An 18,749-nucleotide genomic window follows, 5' to 3' on the forward strand; every position below is an offset into this window, starting at 1 on the left:
GCTTATAGCTCTGAATGAAAGATTCAGAGAGAATGAAATTTCCTGGCCACTTTCCAGAAAGCTAAAGTACCTCCTCATAGTTTCCAAAGAGGCTGCTGATTTAATATTCCCCTGGACTGCAAAGGTTTGGGTCAAGGAAGGCTAATCACTCACTCCTCTCTTTCAGCAGGTGTTCCATCACCTTCAAGCCTCCATCTAGATGGCTGACTGTCCCTTCCCTGGCCCGGGATTTACTAGTCCTTTATCTTCCGCGGTGACAGCCAAGTTCGACAAGCCTTTAACACGAATCAGCTTTATCCAGAGAAAAACAAACGAAGTTAGAACTAGAAGGCTCCATGCTCCCTCTGTGGGACCTCTTACTCGTGAGTTCGGGCTGGGACTAATGGCTCTTTGACAGGATGAAATCAACATTCCCGCAGAGGTGTTCCAGCACAGAAAAGGCACCGTTTATCAAAGCAGAGGACCCATGTTCAAATCCCAATTCTGCCACTCAGTTGACAACCTCTGTGTGCTTCAAATTTGCTACTGTCCAGGGGCAGCCACGTGGCGCAGTGGATAGAGCACCAGCCCTGAAATCAGGAGGACCTGAGTTCAAATGTAATCTCAGACGCTTAACACTTCCTAGCTGTGTGACCCTGGGCAAGTCACTTAACGCCAGCCTCAAAAAAAAAAAAAAAAAAAGAAAAGAAATTTGCTAGTGTCTGTAATCCAAGATAAATTCTATCGCCCTCAGTATTAGCATCTCCACATAAATCCTGCGGGAAAGGCCCCGCCCCGTCTCTCTTCTGCGCCTGCGCACCTCTGCGCTGGAGTCTCATTCCCCCGCCCTCACGCCACGCTTGCGCATTGATTCCCCCATGTGTGCTCTCTAGGTGGCTTGTGCGGGTCCAGCTGAGCTACTGGAGATCTGCAACTTTGGTCTCCGAGCCCTTACGGCTGCCCTGTCCGCAGAATCCCGAGTCTCCACGTTGCGCCGCGGGCATGGGGAAGAGCAAGAACAAGCGTTTCAAACGGCCCCCGTTCTCTCCTACCGGTGAATGTGAAGCAGCGGAGAACGAGGAGGCCGGAATGGACGACTCGCCGGCAGTGGAGTTCCTTGAGAAGGTAAAAAAACAGCCTAAATGGATAGATACCCCCCTTTCTCTCCACTTCCTTTCTTCTACCTCCCCCCTTCCTTGCCGCACGGGGGCGCTTGGAGAGGCTGAGTGACACGTTCTTCCCCATCTTCTGCGCCCCCACCTCGCGCTCCGCTGTCTTCCCCTCCCCCTTTCTGGACGTCCTCCCAACCGTCTATTCCCCTCCCCCTCCGGGTTCTCTAGACTCTTGACAGCCCATCCCCTTCTTCCCGCAGCTCCAGCATCCGACCGCCGAGGTCCGCGAATGCGCTTGTGCGGGGTTGGCTCGGCTGGCGCAGCAGCAGCCCGCCATCTCGGCCCTCACTCGGAGAGATGCAGTTCGGCAGCTTGGGCCGCTGCTGCTGGACCCCAGCTTGGCTGTGCGGGAGACTGCGGCCGGCGCGCTGCGGTGAGTGGAGCGGGCCCGGCCCGGAGGCCCGGGGGAGGAGGGGTATGCTCCGGCCGGGGTGGAGTAGGCTCCCACAGGTGAGGGAGTCTAGGTAGGCGATTCCTCCGGGGCGAGGAGGGATGGTCGGCTTCCGGGGGAGGCCGGGCCAGGTTGCGAGCGGGGAGCATTGTGGGAAGCCTCTGCCCCCTGGGATGGACCAGGTGAGTGTGCGGGTCAGGATCCCTCCCCACAGTCTCCTCTGCTGAGCCCGAGGAGAGTTCGGATTTTAGGGATCCTCGTTCCCTTTGGAGGGGGTAACTGAACCAGCTGTCGGTGGAGATTGCCCCTAGGAGTGGGCAAGTCTCCCCGATTTCCCTCAAGACTTTGGCTTACCAGCTTCACCCTCTCCGCTAGGACCTTTCCCCTCCACTAACGTTACCCAGTATTTGGTTTGTAATGCCTGTTATATACCTACTTTTGTACTTGCTGGACTTGGAGACAAGAGTTAGGTCATCTTGGGCAGTCATTTAATTTCTAAATTTCAGTTAATTACATCCTGTTGCTGTCTTTGTGTAATTTACAATCTTTAAAAGTCTCCTATGGCACAGAGAAGTGAAATACTTTTCTCAATGCTAGTAAGGATGGTTAAGAGGAGCAACTTGCACCTTGGTTTTACAGACTCCTAAGAATGGCTCTTTATCCACTACACTAAGATGATTTTTTTTGTAATGTTAGAATCTTAAGAGTTTTAAGAAATCTGAGGACACCAAGGTTCTGAAACTTAATATCTCCATTATGGACAGGTGGTCACCCAACTACTTCTATGCTCCTCTCAAAATATAACTCTAAAATTTAAATGTTATTTTTTTCAGTTAACCTTCCTCCCATTGGAAAAAAAAAACAGATTCTTTTTTTTTTTTTAATAATAGCTTTTTATTTTCAAAGTGCATGCAAAGATAGTTTTCAACATTTCCCCTTGCAAAACCTTGTTCCAAATTTTTTTCCCTAATTCTCCCTTCCCTTAGGTAGCAAGTACATGTTAAACATGTACAGTTCTTTTAAACATATTTCCATATTTATCAAGTTGCAGAAGAAAAATCAAACCAAAAAGAAAAAGAGTGAGAAAGAAAAAAATCAAGCAAATGCCAAAAAAAGTGAAAATGTTGTGATCCACATTCAGACTCCCTTTGAATGCAGATGCTCTTTCCATCACAAGTCTGTTGGAATCAGCATTAATCACCTCATTGTTGAAAAGAACTAAGTTCATCACAGCACAACAGATTCTTCTTCTTTTTTTAATTAATAATTTTTTTTACCAGATATATGCATGGGTAATTTTACAACATTGACAATTGCCAAACCCCTTATTCCAATTTCTTCCCCTTCCTCCCCCCCCCCCCAGTTGGCAGGTTGACCAATACATGTCAAATATGCTAGAATATGAATTAAATACAATATATGTATACATGACCCAGCAGTTACAACAGATTCTTTTAAGAAAGTATGCATAATCAGGCAAAATATCCCTGCATTAGCCATGTCCATAAAAATATATTTTATTATTCATCTTGAGTCTATCAAATTAGTGAGTAGCATCCTTCATTGTCTATTCTTAAAATTGTAACTGTTGATCCGAGTTACTAAATCTTTCAGAGTTGTTTATTCTTATCTTGTTATTGACTAGTACATTGTTATCCTGGTTTTGCTTACTTCCTTTATATGAATCTTCTCAGGTTTTTCTGAAATCATACATCATTCTAGCACAATAGTATTCCGTTATTTATATAATGTAATTTGTTAGGCCATTTTTCAATTGATCAACATCCCCTTAGTTTCTAATTCTTTGCCACCACCAAAATCTGCTGTAAATATTTTCTCCTGGATGGACCCTTTTTTCCTTTTTTTTTTTTTTTTTGATCCTTTTGAGTTCTTGGCTTATTACATGATGCAGCTGGATCTAGACATATACATAGTTTAGTAACTTTGGGAGTATAGTTCTGAATTGCTTTCCAGAATAACTGGACCAGTTCACAGCTACACTAACAGTGCATAAATGGGCCTGTTTTCCCACAAGCCCCTCTACAATATTTGTTATTTTCTTTTTATGGCAACTTAGCCAGTCTGAGTGTGAGAAAGAACTTCAGAATTGATTTGATTTTCATTTTTAAATTATTGATGGTTTATAGCATTTTTTCATAGTTTTTGATAGCTTGAATGTCTTCCTTAAAAACTGCCTGTTCTAGCTCTGTTTGTGGTGGCAAAGTATTGGAAATTGAGGAGATGCCCATCAGTTGGGAAATGACTATAAACAAGTTGTGGTACATGAATATTTTTGTTGTATAAGAAATGATGAGTAGAGAGATTTCAAAAAAACCCCGAAAAATTTGCCTGTACTAATGCAAAGTGAACTTAGCAGAACCAGGAGAACATTGAACACAGTATCAGCAGCATTATGCAACTATCAATTGTGATTGACTTAGCTTTTCTCGGTTATTCTTTTTTTTTTTTTTTTTTTTTTTATGAGGCTGGGGTTAAGTGACTTGCCCAATATCACACAGCTAGGAAGTGTTAAGTGTCTGAGACCAGATTTGACAAAGTTCTTTTAGTAATAATTTGTATGTCTCCCCAATTCCCCTTCAGATCTTTTCTTCTCCAAGCTATACATGCCTCTTCTCTTAAATTAGACCTTTTGGAACAAAATTTCTGTCTCCTCACCATCCTTGTCCTCTTTATTATTCTCTTTAGCATGTCTTTCTCCCATCTACAATGTAACTAAGGAAATAATTAAGAACTGTTTAAAATAGGAATGTTTCAGAAGTAGGTAAGCAATATTATGTAACACTTGATTCAAGAATGGAATGGTCATTTTAACTCCTTGTTTAGAAACCTCAGTGCTTGTGGAGGTTTTGAAGTTTGTGATGACATGGTTACCAAGGACATCATGACACCACTTGTTGCACTGTTAAAAGAGGTATGTATTTTTAAAAATATATCTTAATGGTTATGGATGGCATTCTAAAATTATAAACTTTTTGAAAATATAAACTTAAGTAGTTTTGTCATTGTGAAATAAAAAAAAAATTTCAGTATTTCAAACAAGATTCTTGGTTCTCCTGAACAGTGTTCTGTGGGACTTTTGGTACCTTTCTAGTAAAGAACTAACATAACTGAAGGAATATTTATTATGCTACTTCCTTTCCTTTCATACAAATTTTTTAATAGTCCCTATTTTCTTCTTTTGGCGATAGCTTGATGATTTATCAAAAAAAAAAAATTGGAATGTTTTGTTTTTTAGAACTCTAACTTCTAGTAAATGTTACTGAAAAGATAAAAGACTGCTTTCCTCCATGATTTATCATCCTGACATAAAACCTTTATGTAATTGTTGTTTTAGAAAAATTGGTTCTCATAGTGACCTGGAAAAAGTGAAATTTCTTCAGGCAGTTCTCTGAATTTATATGACTGATCTAACTTCATTTGATAATTCAGCAGTCATCTAATTTTCTTTTTTATATCATTTTGTGATTTGTATTTAAAAATAAACTTCTGATAGTATGTACTATTTATATTCCCTTTTAAGAGCTATCAGTAAAATTTTGTGCTATCAGTAAAATTTTCCATCTTTGCATATACCTTTATTTGGTTTTCAAAAAGGGGGAAAACAAAGTAAATCAAAGACAAAAACCATTTGATCTTCCCTATTCCCTCCCCCCCAACAAATTTTGCCCAAAGTTTTCACTTGCCCAAAGTTACTCAACTTAATTGATTATATCTCTAACTATTGTAAGCTACTCAAATATTATATAAAGAAATAGGATAAGATACCTGGAAAAAAGCCATAAATTTTTTTATCAGTAAAATTATTTTGCCAGCTTTGTTATTTAGGTTGGTTTTCTTCTAAATTTTCTTTGAAATTAAACATGTTTATATCCATATTTTATTGTGGCTTGTAGATATTTCATTTTCATTTCTTTATCCTATAAAGGGAAATAGATGTGTGGTAAAACTGATGCAAGATAATTTGGCTTTCTTGATCACCCTTTTCACTATTTTTGATCCTATTTTATACTATCTTTTTTATTTGTTCAAATTTTTATGAAACAAGGAACTAATTGTAACAATTGGTTACAGTGTAGTGCTGAATTAGATTCCACTGAAGTCTCTTTGAAGAACAAAGAACTGAATAAAAATTATGTTGAAGATATAGCTAATGAGGCTGTGAATGTGCTATGGAATATATGGTAAGAGTATTCTTTCCATTTACAGTAGACTCTTCCTACAATTACCTTGCTTACCACTTTTATTCTCTTGGGAAACTGACCCCCTGGTGGAATTTACAATGGTCTTGTATATGGCTCAACTCCTATCTCTTTGTTCATAACAGCAACTTTCATTTCTACTTCCCTACCTTTCTTGCCCTGGAGCTAGTTATTGTCATTGCCAGGAAAATACACCACTGTAATGACTTTTGGCCCTCCCTTGTTTTTTTTTTTGCCCTCACCCCCCAGCTTGTCATCTCATTGCTCGTTACTTTTTTTTTTTTTTTTTGTACACCAGTAATTTTAAGGAATTTGATCAGAAGTGTTCTGGTTGGTACTAGTTCTTTCATGAGGGCCAAGTAGAATGTGATAGAGAATTCCTTTTCCACATGACTCCTCTTCAGACATTTGAAGACAAGGGTAGTGCTTCTGTGCCAAATCTTTTGCAGACTCACATTACTTGTCTGACATGTCAGGCAGGGCAAAGTAAAATGTGAGTAGAAAGAAAAAGAGACTTAAGAGTATTCTCAGAATTGCTTCTCTGCTATTCAGTAAGCATTATTCCCAGGAACCAGAAAACCATGTGTTTGATCTTTCATTTCATGTCTATGGAAGTGTAGCCAGTAGAAATGATAATAGATATACCATTGGAAACATGCATTAACTGTTTTTTGCTCCACTTCATTTTTTTTTCCTCCATTTGAGTGTTGGTATAATAGTCAAGTAAAACAGTTTTTTCATTTATATCTTCTGACTCTGAAGAGTAATGTTTTTTCTTTTAAAAAGTTTCTAAAAATCTTCCTGTAAGTCAAATTTTTATTAACAAACTGTAGTCCCCCTTGATTCATTATAAAAGTTGTAAATTCATTTATTCCCAGGGGGAAAAAAATTGGAGGGAGCTAGATAGAATGAACAGCTCTGAATACAATGTATAGTATTTATTACATAGAAAGTGGAAATTTATTGTTTTGTAGTTTGAATTCTCTCTTTTGTTCTTCTGTATACATGGCCATGTTTCTTTTCTTTTTCTATTTTTAATTTAAATTTTAAATAAATTTAAAAAAAAATTTTTTTTTTTCTTTTTCTGAGGATGGGGTTAAGTGATTTGCCCAGGGTCACACAGCTAGGAAGTGTTAAGTGTCTGAGACCAAATTTGAACTCGGGTCCTCTTGAATTCAGGGCTGGTGCTCTATCCACTGTGCCACCTAAAAATACATTTTTAAAAAGTGATATCTAAAGATGGGAACTGAATGCAGGTGTTCCACTGCCTCTTTCTGCTGACCTTATTCCTTTCATATTAAGAAAAAATTTTAGATCTAACAAACTGATAACAGTGAATAATAAGAATATCTTTGGAAGGTAGCAAAAAAAATTGAAAGCATTTCTTTTATTTAATCAAATAATGAATGCTTTATTAAATATTAGAGAACAACACTTAATGAATATAGGAAGGCTTTCTGTCTAAACATAAAAAAAATAAAACTAGAGATGTTTGTGATTTTGAGAATTTTGTAAAGTTTTGTTCTTTACTGTAACAAATCAAAGAATGAGTGAAGAAAACATCTTTTAAATATTTCCCTTTCTTTATAGCCTTTAATTTTTCCCAGTACATGCATAGTTTTCAGCATTCACCTTTGCAATACCTTGTGTTGTGAATTTTTCTCTCTCCCTTTTTTATGATCTCTTTGAGCTATAGATCCCACAGTGCCACTGCTAGATCAAAGGGTGTGCACAGTTTGATAACTCATTAGGCATAGTTCCAAATTGCTCAGAATGGTTGGGTTAGCTCACAACTCCACCAACAATGCATTAGTGTCCTATTTTCCCACACCCCTTCCACCATTTCTCATTATCTTTTCCTGTCATCTTAGCCAATCTGAGAGATGTGAAGTGGTACCTCAGACTTGTTTTAATTTGCATTTCTCTAATCAATAGTGATTTAGGTTTTTTTAGTATGATTAGAAATTAATTTCATTGTCTTCATATCTTTTGAACATTTATCAATTGGAAAATGACTTTCTTCCTTCTTTCCTTTCCTTCCTTTCCTTTCTTACAATTGGGGTTAAGTGACTTGCCCAGGGTGACCCAGGAAGTGTTAAGTGTTTGAGATCAGATTTGAACTTGGGCCTTCCTGATTTCAGGGCTGGTGCTCTATCCACTTCGCCACCTAACTACCCCCTGGAAGCACTTTTTAAATGTTATTCTGTTACTATGTTTATATCCTTTCAGCACCTAGCAGCTAATTATGACATGGAAGTGGCCCTTAGCTCTCAAAATTTATGCTAGTAAAGAGCAAGCTCTGGGAGGTTTTATCATTTTGCAATAGATGTCATGTAAATCTAGCTAAGCGCATACAGAGTAATAACTTACTATCAGAAAGTTGACTGTTTTATTTTTTAAAATTTTTTTGGCTATACCAATTTATGATAACCAGGTCATTTTTATATACATATATACATACAGATTGTACTGATGAACTTTTTTTTTAAAATATGAAGTAAGATTCATTTGAAAAATGTCATCTGGTAATTTTTGCCACTTTGCATCAATTCTACCTCAACATAATTTCTCATTTATCCACTTCCAAACCACTCTTCTTCAGCTCGCTTCATCTCTCACCTAGACTATTACAATTGCCTAATTTATTTCCCTGCTTTTTAGTGTTTGTGGTTTCCAGTTTATTCTCTATTGTTGCCAGAAAAATTTTCCAAAACCATAGGTCTAATGGATATAGCTCCCCTGGCTCAGAAACAGTGAGTGATTTCTAAAGTAAAATATGAAACTTCCTAGCCTGGCATTTTAGACCTTCTCTTTTCACATTGTTTTACCTACTCACCTTCACTCTATATTCTAGCCACTGTGGACTACTAAATATTCCTTTTAACATATCATCTTCTGCCTCAGTGCATTCAAACCAGACATTTCTCCCTCAGTCTGCCTCAAAATCTTTATATTTTATTTTAACATTCAACTACTGTGCCATAGACTATGAAGTTTTTCCTGATTTCTATGGTTAATATATTCTTTTTTCCCTCTTAAATAACTTTGTATATATTTCATTATGTATATGTTGTGATCCTTCAGTATGACTATTTTAAAGATTGAATTTTCTTTGAACCTGTTTCTCCCAGCACAATAATTTGTATATAATAAAATACTTGTTATATTTTTATAAAATTGAAATTATAAAAATATTTCAGTAGTTCTGGTTTCATCATCATTGCTGCTCTTTTTTGACAGGATTTGTAATCCTTCCACACATTATTGGATATTTTTAAAGTTTACTACCCTCTTGATGAGAGGCCTCCTTGTCACAATAAGATATAGCCATAGGAATTCAGTGGAATCCTTAAAGTGGCAGAAGAATTCCAACTGTAGTATTTTTGTTGAACATGTTGATTTTCTCTCTGTGTATAGACATATTTATAAAAGGATAATTGTGATGTAGATATCCATACAATATTAGCTTGATATAATGGATGGATAGTTTGAATGGAGGGGCTATGTTTTATTGGTGAAAATTTTAGTCTTCTTTGTCAAGGATAGTAACTTTAAACCATTATTATTTTTAAAGTCTTTCTTTCAGACCATAGATTCTACCTGCGTTTTAAACTATAATTGAACTTGTATACATTATTCAAAGTCATTTCTGTTTGCCTTTTTTCACTTTTTAATTTTCCTGTGATAAGTTCATGTGATAATTTTAGAATTTTAAACTTAATATCTAATATTCAACCTACTTGAAGTTTGGCAATGTCATGGCTTTTTAGTCACTAAAATTTGTTAGTTCATGGGATTATATGCTTGTTTTTTTCATGTTAAAATGTGAATAGTAAAACTTTTTTTCCCCCCCTTCAATTTAGTGAATGCAGTAGTAGAGCAGTATCTATATTCAACAAAGAAGGGTGCTTGGAGATTGTATTAAAGTATTTAAGTAGGTTTTCCACCAATGTTGACCTGGCTATTTCAGTAGGTAAGTGAAGAAAAAGTGATGGTTTATTAAGTATTCACAGTATAATCTGGGGGGAAAAAAAGTTTTCATAGTTACATGTTTATTATACTTTTTAATGTATAAAAAGCAAAAGTTTTTATTCTTCTGTATTTACATATATAAATCACCACCACTCTCACTTTAGGAGTTATAGAATCATTTGAACATTTGAGTTCTTGTTTTCTGCCACTCTCTGATGTATTCAATCTCTTTGATATTTGTATTCCTATTACAAAGGAATGTTTATGTTCCATAAAGATCACTGAGAAAAGAAACTGAAACCTATTTTTCCTCTGTCAACCTAGAAGAGGTGAGAGAAAGAAAAATATGATGGTGAGAAGAGTTAGAAATATTGTAATTGGGAATAGAATGAGTATGTACTTACCCTTTATCCTAAAAGAGTGGTAGTATTCAGCTGCTCCTTGATTCAGCTGTTTGTTTTCCCTGACAAGGTCAAGGTATATTCCACTTAAGTCCTGTTTGGCAAAAAGGAATATTCTTTTTTATGGGAGGAAAAGTTTGTGGAACAAATCATATTGGGAAAAGTTATTAATTTTCCTCAAAATGGAGATGATATAGGACATATTGGTGAGGGAGTTTGTAATTTTATATGCTTTAAAATAAATTTTCATTAATATGTTTATTTTTACCTCACCATGTGTCTTTCTTCCTCCAGAATGCCATTTAAGAGTGTTTTTTTAAGTAAGGGAAAATTATACTAGCAGTTATTAGACTTTAAAAGAAACCACATAACAATTTTTTAAAATGAATTTAAGGAATTTTTAATAAAAATTATCAGCTTTATAAATTAAAATCTAGCTTTTAAAAATCTTTGGTTTTGTCATTTGTTGACAACATATCTCTTTAATTAACATTAAACAATTATATCATATATCCTTAAGTTTTTTTGCAACCGAAGTCCTTTGATGCAATTTCAAGTGCTTCATTGTGGTATTTGATAAAAGTTTTGGACTTGAAATTTGTATTTAAGTCCTACTTCTGACATTTAGTTCACTATCTGATCTAGGGCCAGCCACTTAATGTCTGTTTTCATTTCCTTATTTGTAAAATGGAGATATTAATACTTCTGGTGTATCTACCTTGGAATCTTTTTGTGAGATTTAAATGATATCATGAAAACAAAACATCTTGAAGACCTTAATGGTTTATAACCAATTTTTAATTGTTTTCATTTTGCTGTTCAGTGAATTATGTTTATTTAATCTTAAAGCTCTTTTTTTGAAAAAATAAGGCTAATATAAAATTAGTTAAGAAATCTACTGGACCATATTGTCTGTTTTAATATAACATTCCTTACATTGCAATGTGGTATGATTCTCTTGATTTAGAGCTTGTGATTCTTAGTTCTTCATAGAGGTTGATTTAATTGCATTCTGAAGAAGTAAAATGTTACAAATCTCAGAACTTATTTTGGGAAGCAGAGTAGAATAGAGCCAGATCACATAAAAAAATTGTTTTCTAATTGATCTGTGTAAACTTAGAAAATTTAAAAAAAATGATTAGATTTACTTTGGTATTTGTATTACTGGAGATTTTCAAGAAACAGATTTACCCTTTTGTTCTGTTGAATAAAAGTGGTCTTAAGCTCTCAAAGGCCGAGTATACCAAAAATACCCTGGTAGTGAATTAGTGTTGTCAAGTGACAAGAGTGTGGTTTAATTCCTTTCTTTTGATAGCCTGGAGTAGAAGCACTAAATGAATTATAATGATTTCACTAAATCAAAATCTCAGCCATTTGTAAATGTGATCATATTTTTACATGAGTTTATGTCATTCATATAAACTATTTTTAATGAAGTTCTAGCTTTAATAAAGCCATACCCAAATTCAGAAACTTTTCAAACCTAATACCTACTTTTTTAAAAGCACTTGTTAATCTTGCTATTTTGTAGCTAGAATTGTATAAGAAAAATCAAGCTAAACATGAATAGAAAGAATAAAAAGTGTTCTTGGTGGTGGTTTTTTTTTTTTTTAAAGTTGTCCAGTTATTATATATTTAAGCAGATTTCATTTGTTTCATTTGTTCATTTTTTTTTGTCTCTACAGCATTTTGTTTACAAGCAGTAACAGAGGATAACCCAGAACTCTTAAAATCCTTTAATGCTCCAGCTCTGCAGGTTCTGGAATCAGCAATGTTCTCATCCATCACTTCTATGGAACACACTCTTCTGAAAACATTAGTGGCAGGTATAATTTTAGTATAAGGGAATAGTATGTCCTTTGTTTCTTTTTGGATTAATGTTTGTTTTTTTGTTTTGTTTGAGGAGTTAGGGTTAAGTGACTTGCCCAGTCACATAGCTAGTGTCTGAAGCTGGATTTTAACCAAGGTTCTCCTGACCCCAGGGCTGGTGCTCTATACATTGTATCATCTGGCTGTCCAGAGTGGTAGAACTTTTTCATAATTTTTTCATAATTTCCTATAGAAGCAGATGGAACTTTTAACTAGTTCATAGGTTATTAAATAATTGAAATGATGTAATATGAAACCAAGAATGGATTGACTTCTACTTGTACTTCAGAATATTTTGATCTTTATCTAGAGCAGGGCTATTTTTCCATTTGTAACCCCTTTTTTACACAAGAAATTTTTATATAACCTCAAGTATATAGGTATATAAAAGAGGTATACAAATCAAACATTGATAAGTCATAATTTTGTTATCCCCACATTCAGTTGCTCAACCCTAAATGGAGTTGCTCTCCACAATTTAAGTAACTTTACTATAGAGAACTTAAAAGTTTATATATTTCTTTATTTAAGATTTGTCATTGGCAGAATTATATGTTTAAAAAAATTGCTTGTATAGATTTTTTTATTCTTAATTATCAACCAGGAACAATAATTATCAACTAAATAGTTATCAACTAAATTCTATCAAAGTAGATTTGATTTTTAAAAATTGTAGCTATATGACCAGTAGTTTTTTCCCTAGTGGCAGAGGTTTATCTTCTTACAAAACTTTTTTTTTTTTTAATTGATATCTTCTCTTTTTATATCACTTTGGTTTCTGAATATGTCTTCCTTTGTTTCATGGGTCTTGTTTTTTCTTAGTATCATGCATTTTGTAATTTCACATAGATTCCATGCATTTAGATGAGCCAAATGTTTATTTTGAAAGGTGCTTTTTTTTTTTTTTTTTTTTTTTTTGTTGTTGTTGTTGTTGTTGTTGTATTTGTCATTTTTAAAATGTTGCTCTTTAACTTCCTTTGTTTATCAAAATGTGCAAATTAATGGAGGCATGCTTTCAGAACAACTATATACTAAATGAGAGAGCTTGGGATTTTAGTACTTTTCGTTCCACTCTTGGAATTTAAGATGTTGCTGGATAGGGCAGCTCATGTTAAGATAGAAAAGAAAGCCAAACACTTTGTCTGCTTTAGAAAGAAAATTTAATTAGTGTTTTCATTATGTACTTATTTAATATAAGCACATCAAGAGAAGAATTATGTTTTATCAAGAGAAGGAAAGCCTTGAGATAGAGGAAGCTGCCATTGACTTGAAGTTTATTGATATTTAATGTAAGTATGACATGAAATGAGACTGAGTACTGAAATTACACCTGATTTTTAAGTATCAAATGTCTTATGGAAATGGCAGTGCTTACAGATCTCAGTCAACGCTAGGCCTTGTATTGGGCACTGGTGATACACAGATGAAAGTCCTCTTTAAGGAATGTATTTTCTATTATGGTATATAATATGTGATTATATAAATAAATAGAAACTAGTTTGGCAAGAACCTAGTAAATCCTATAGTGATATGGCACTTCGGTTGCACTCTGAAGGAAACTAAGTATTCTTAAAGGCAGGTGAAGAGAAGAATTCATTCTAGGCATGGGTTACTGTCTGTGCAAGCCAGTGAGGGGGGACAGGTGGATGACATTGTAGGACAGCTAGATATGATAGTGGGGTAGCTAGTAGACACAGTGGTGTACATTTAGATGACATAATGAAGGAAACTAAATAAATCTGTGGGGGCACTGCTAGATGGCACAGAGGGGACATTTATTTGGCACAATGGAACCAGTAGTTGACACGATACTGGTACCTAGATGGTACAGTGAGGGCAGCTAGATGGCATAGTGGGGGGGTAACTAGTTTTGGTACAATTGGGTCAGACAGTTGGCACAGTGCTGGCACCTAAATGTCACATTGGGTGCAACTAGATGGCACGGTGTGGTGCAGATAGACAGTACAATGGGGGCTGATAGATGGCACAGTTGGGGTAACCCATTAGGAGGGGTAAGCTTGATGGCACACCAGGGGAAAATAAATGGTAGGGTAGCAGCTGCTCGAGGCCACATGGAGGGCAGCTAGATGGTACAGTGGGGGTAGATAGTTTGCATTATCGGACCAGCAGTTGGCACAATGCTGGCAATTAGATGTCATATTGGGCAATTAGATGGTCCATTTGGGGCAACTAGATAATACAGAAAGCTAGGTAAAATAGTGGGAGAATAGCTAGGTGGCACAGATTAGGGCAGGTACATGCCACACTGAGGGCAGCTACATGGCTCAGTTGGGGACAATCAGGTGGCACCAGTGACAACTAGATGGCCAAAGTGGCGGACAGCTTTACATCAGAGTAGATGTTACAGTGGGGTGTAGCAACATGACACAGTGGGAGACAGCTCAGAGGAAGTCCAGTGGGAAGGAGCTAGATGGCACAGGAGAGAGAGGTTGATGGCACCATGATGGGTAGAGGGGGCAGCAAGATAACAGTGCAGGGCAGCTAGATATGACAGTAGGGGCAGCTAATAGATACAGTGGGGAAACAGTTAGATGCATAGTGAAGGAAGATAGATAAAACAGGGGTAGCTAGATTGCTCAGAAGGAGGCAGATACTTGGCACAATGGGACCGTCAGTTGACAAAATGCTAGATGTCATATTGGGGGCAACTAGAGGGCATAGTGGAGACTGCTAGAAGGAATAAATGGAATGTTCTGTGTAAGAATTAGCAAGAAAGCCAATTTTGCTCTCTCCTTATAGAGAGAGTGTGAATGAGAATAATATCTAATAAAGAAGGAAAGCCAGATTGTGAAAGGCTTTAGATACTAACCAGAGGGGTTTTGTTTGATCTTAGAAATAAACTAAAGCTAGTGGAGTTTATTAGGCAGAGGAGTGACATAGGATGATTCATTGTTTTTATGCTCATGATTTTTTTGTCTTAGGGACAGTATGGAACCTAAAGGATATTCTTCCCTCCAAGAGTCAAGCAGATACCATAAACGCACTCCTGAAGATTTTCTCTGATGTTTTAGAAGTGGATGTTGGGGAAGTTGTTATTCAGATGAAGGAAGCTGAAACTCAAAGGTTAAATGCTGCTGCAGAGACTGAGACGGAGCCAACAGAAGAAATGAATGGTGATAATTTGAATGAAGATGATGAAATGGAAGATATTCCCCATAAAAGAAAAGTCAGAAGGAAAACTTTCATTTCAGATCTACTTCCAGTAAGTTAAGTGGGTGCCAACTTAAATTAATTAATCCATCCCTTTCTTTGATTTTCCAATGAAATTTATTTCTAAAATCATCTCTCTCATATTTCTATGAAAATCACGTAAGGTATGGATTGGAAAACATGTGGTGGGATAATATATTATCAGGCCCAAGTATTGCTTGATATTTTACTGAAATACTTTCTAACATTGATAGTTTTGTAATCTTTTTCTTTTTTCCCCCCTTGATATTTTTTTCTTTAATTTTTTTTAATTAAAGGTTTTTATTTTCAAAATATATACATGGATAATTTTCACCATTTACCCTTATAAAATCTTCACCCTACCCCCTCCCATAGCAGGCAGGTGATCTAATATATGTTAAACATGTGCAATTCTTTTATACATATTTCCACAATTATCATGCTACACACACAAAAAAAAAAAGATCAAAAAGGAAAAAGAAATGAGAGAAAAAACTAAATGCAAGCATATAACAACAAAAAGAGTGAAAATACTATATTGTGGTCCACATTCAGTTTCCACAGTCCTCTTTCTGGCTTCCTTCATCACAAGTCTTTTGGAAGTGGCTTGAATCATCTCATTGTTGTCAAGAGCCATGTCCATCAGAATTGATAATCACATAATCTTGCTGTCTGCAGTCTTTTTCTAGATAGTTTATAGATCAGTCTTATAGATCAGTCAGTGGATGGGGCCATGGGCCTAAAGTCAGAATGACCTCAGTTCAAATATGGCCTCAGATGCTTACTCAAACTTCTATTTGTAATAATAGTACCTACTTCCCAGTGTTATGAGGATCAAATGAGGAATAATTTAAAAGTGCTTAGCATAGTGCCTAGCACATAGTAAGTACTGTATAAATATTAGCTATTGTTATGATATGCATTTTCTTATTACATTGAATCATGTTTCACCACTTGTTATTTCATCCTGGATTTTCTTATTGCTACATGGAAATGCTGGGGGGTAAGGGTAGGGATGGAGGGGTGATATTTTGTATTGTATTCTTTTAGCCACTGCCTTGATAATAAGAAATAATATCAAGAATTCAGAGAAGCATCAAAAATCTTAATAAACTTAACTGCCAGTACTTTTAAACATATTTAGGATTTAGAATTAATTGTTTTTTGGTAATCCCTTTCAAATTCTCAGACTCTTCCCCTCTACTATCATAAACTGTTTCTCAGTCTTACTTCAAATGATAGGGATTAATGGCTGGTTATTATTTTGCATCTCCCAGATCTTATCATTTCTTATATATCACTATCTACAATGTCTTCTAGCATTGATTTCATTATTATTACCCTTTGTTAGTGAATACCATTTTACAATCATTTGTTTATGCTCACTTAACTTCAGATGTTTTTCTGTTAGTCTTCTCAAGTTTTTCTGAAATCGTCCTCTTTTTCAGTTCTTACAGAATGGTAGTATTATATCACATTCATGTTTCATAATTTGTAATCATTCCCAGTTAATGGACATTACTTCAGTTTCCACTTAAGATAATTTTTGATTTGTAATTCTCTTATAACTAAGCATTTGAAGCCATTTTTCCTATGGTTCCTAATGTCATTTTTTTGATAGCTGTTTATTTTATATCTTTTCATTCTTAATGTTATGTATTCATATTCTCCCCCCCTAAATTATTTTATATATATATCTCAGACTCTTATTAGAGATAATTGATGGAATGACCTTTTTTCCCCCAAATGGTAGTTTTTCTTTTTTTTTCTTCTGAGGCAATTGAGGTTAAGTTATTTGCCCCAGGTCCCACACCCAGAAATTGTTAAGTGTCTGAGGCTAGATTTGAACTCAGGTTCTCTGAGTTCAGGGCTGGTCCTCTATCTATTGTGCCACCTAGTTTTTCTTTTTCTATATGTGCAGAAATTTTTTGTGTTGTCATCAAAGTAATCTTATTTTTTTTTTTTTGCATGATTTTTTAAAACAGTATTTCTCGTTGTATAATGAAAATATAGGATAATGTCTTTAAACTATTTTTCTTGTCATGAATCATCTTTCTTCCTTTGCCATTTCTTAGCTCTCCATCATCTTTCCTTGTCTTATTGACACCTGTTTTGTACCTTATTCTATCCTGATATAACCTGCACATAGAACCCTCATTTATAAGAAAGAAAAGCAGTTGAGAAAAATTGACTTGAGTTCTCTCATCTGATGATATTTGCAACATTCTGCATCTGTGTTTCGCCACTTATCAAGGGTATGGAAATTTGTTTAATCAGCTGTTGTCCAGCACCAAGATTAGTCATTATATCTAATCAAAAATTCTTTTATTCTTTAGTGTTTTGTTTACAATTCTATAAATATAGAGTACATTATTCTCATTCTGCTTATTTTATTCCTCATCACTTCATGTAGAATTGGTCATTTTTCTGTGAATTTGTATGTTTGACATACCTGTAATCCATTACATTCATATATCACAATTTGTTCAATCATTTTCCAATTAGTAAGCAATGACTTTATTTCCAATTTTTGTTATCATAAGGGCAGAATAGTTCTTGGTGACACAGATTAGAAACTGGAGTGATGGAAGCCATATATTTGCTTGCCTAGCAGAGCCTATTAATAGAATGATCAGAGAGATTCTTCTGTCAGTATTCTTGAGTCTTGGGGTTCTAGGGGAAGAATACACTTCTCAGAGCAAAAGTTGGACTCCTTGAACATAATCATCTATATTTACTGCAATGAGATTTAGATGAACTTTTACATACATACATACATGGATATGTATACATATGCACGCATGTATGTCTGTGTATAGTATTTTATAGATCTTAAAATGCCATAAAGATCAGTTACCATTTTTAGTTAGTGCCACCAAAGCAAACTTTTTTTTTTAATAATAATCGCTTTTTTGTTTTCAAAGTATTTTTATCATGAAAAGCTAGTTTTCCACACATTCACCCTTGGAAATTTTAGTGTTTCAAATTTTTCTCCCTTCCCACTTTTCTCTTCCCCTAACCAGTGTAGGTTAAACTTGTGCAGTTTTTCTAAATATATTTTCACATTTATCATGTTATATAAGAAAAATTATAATCTTTTTTTTTACTAGTATTTTCCAAGTACATGTAAAGATAGTTTTCAACATTAGTTTTTGTAAGACTGTGTTCCAGATTTTTTTCTTTCTTTCCTTTACCTTCACCCTGCCCAATACAGCAAGCAATCTGATAGAAGTTAAATATGTGCAATTCTTTTAAACATTTTCATATTTGTAATGTTGTTCCCCCCCCAAAAAAAAATCAGACCATAAGAAAAAATAAACCACAAGAAAGAAAGAAGAAAAAAAAAGCGAAAATTAGATCTACATTCCACCAGATATGGATAGCATTTTTCATCCTGAGTCTTTTGGGAATGTTTTGAATCACTGCATTGTTGAGAAGAGCTGGGCCCACTATACTTGATCATCACATAATAATTGTTACTCTGTACAATGTTCTCTTCATTCTGCTCTCTTAAAATTAGTTCATGTAAATTTCTCCATCACGGATGTAATCT

The 18,749-nt window shown here is 35.3% G+C and overlaps 1 protein-coding gene across 3 annotated transcripts in view; it reads left to right on the forward strand.

Annotated features, from left to right (window-relative positions):
• The first annotated feature begins 808 nt into the window (after window positions 1–808).
• The window catches only part of HEATR3 (HEAT repeat containing 3), a 38,654-nt gene continuing 20,713 nt past the window's right edge, over window positions 809–18,749 (forward strand). The window contains exons 1-7 of one of the 3 annotated variants that reach the window (XM_074293344.1): window positions 809–1,104; window positions 1,352–1,524; window positions 4,387–4,474; window positions 5,635–5,744; window positions 9,626–9,735; window positions 11,821–11,961; window positions 14,947–15,227. In XM_074293344.1, coding sequence (XP_074149445.1) covers window positions 982–1,104; window positions 1,352–1,524; window positions 4,387–4,474; window positions 5,635–5,744; window positions 9,626–9,735; window positions 11,821–11,961; window positions 14,947–15,227 — 1,026 coding nt within the window. In that variant the 5' untranslated portion in view covers window positions 809–981. The remainder of the gene's footprint in view (window positions 1,105–1,351; window positions 1,525–4,386; window positions 4,475–5,634; window positions 5,745–9,625; window positions 9,736–11,820; window positions 11,962–14,946; window positions 15,228–18,749) is intronic. The other 2 variants (XM_074293343.1, XM_074293347.1) reach the window with 2 other exon arrangements.

This window comes from Sminthopsis crassicaudata, chromosome 2, assembly GCF_048593235.1.
Source record: "Sminthopsis crassicaudata isolate SCR6 chromosome 2, ASM4859323v1, whole genome shotgun sequence".
Lineage (NCBI taxonomy): Eukaryota > Metazoa > Chordata > Mammalia > Dasyuromorphia > Dasyuridae > Sminthopsis > Sminthopsis crassicaudata.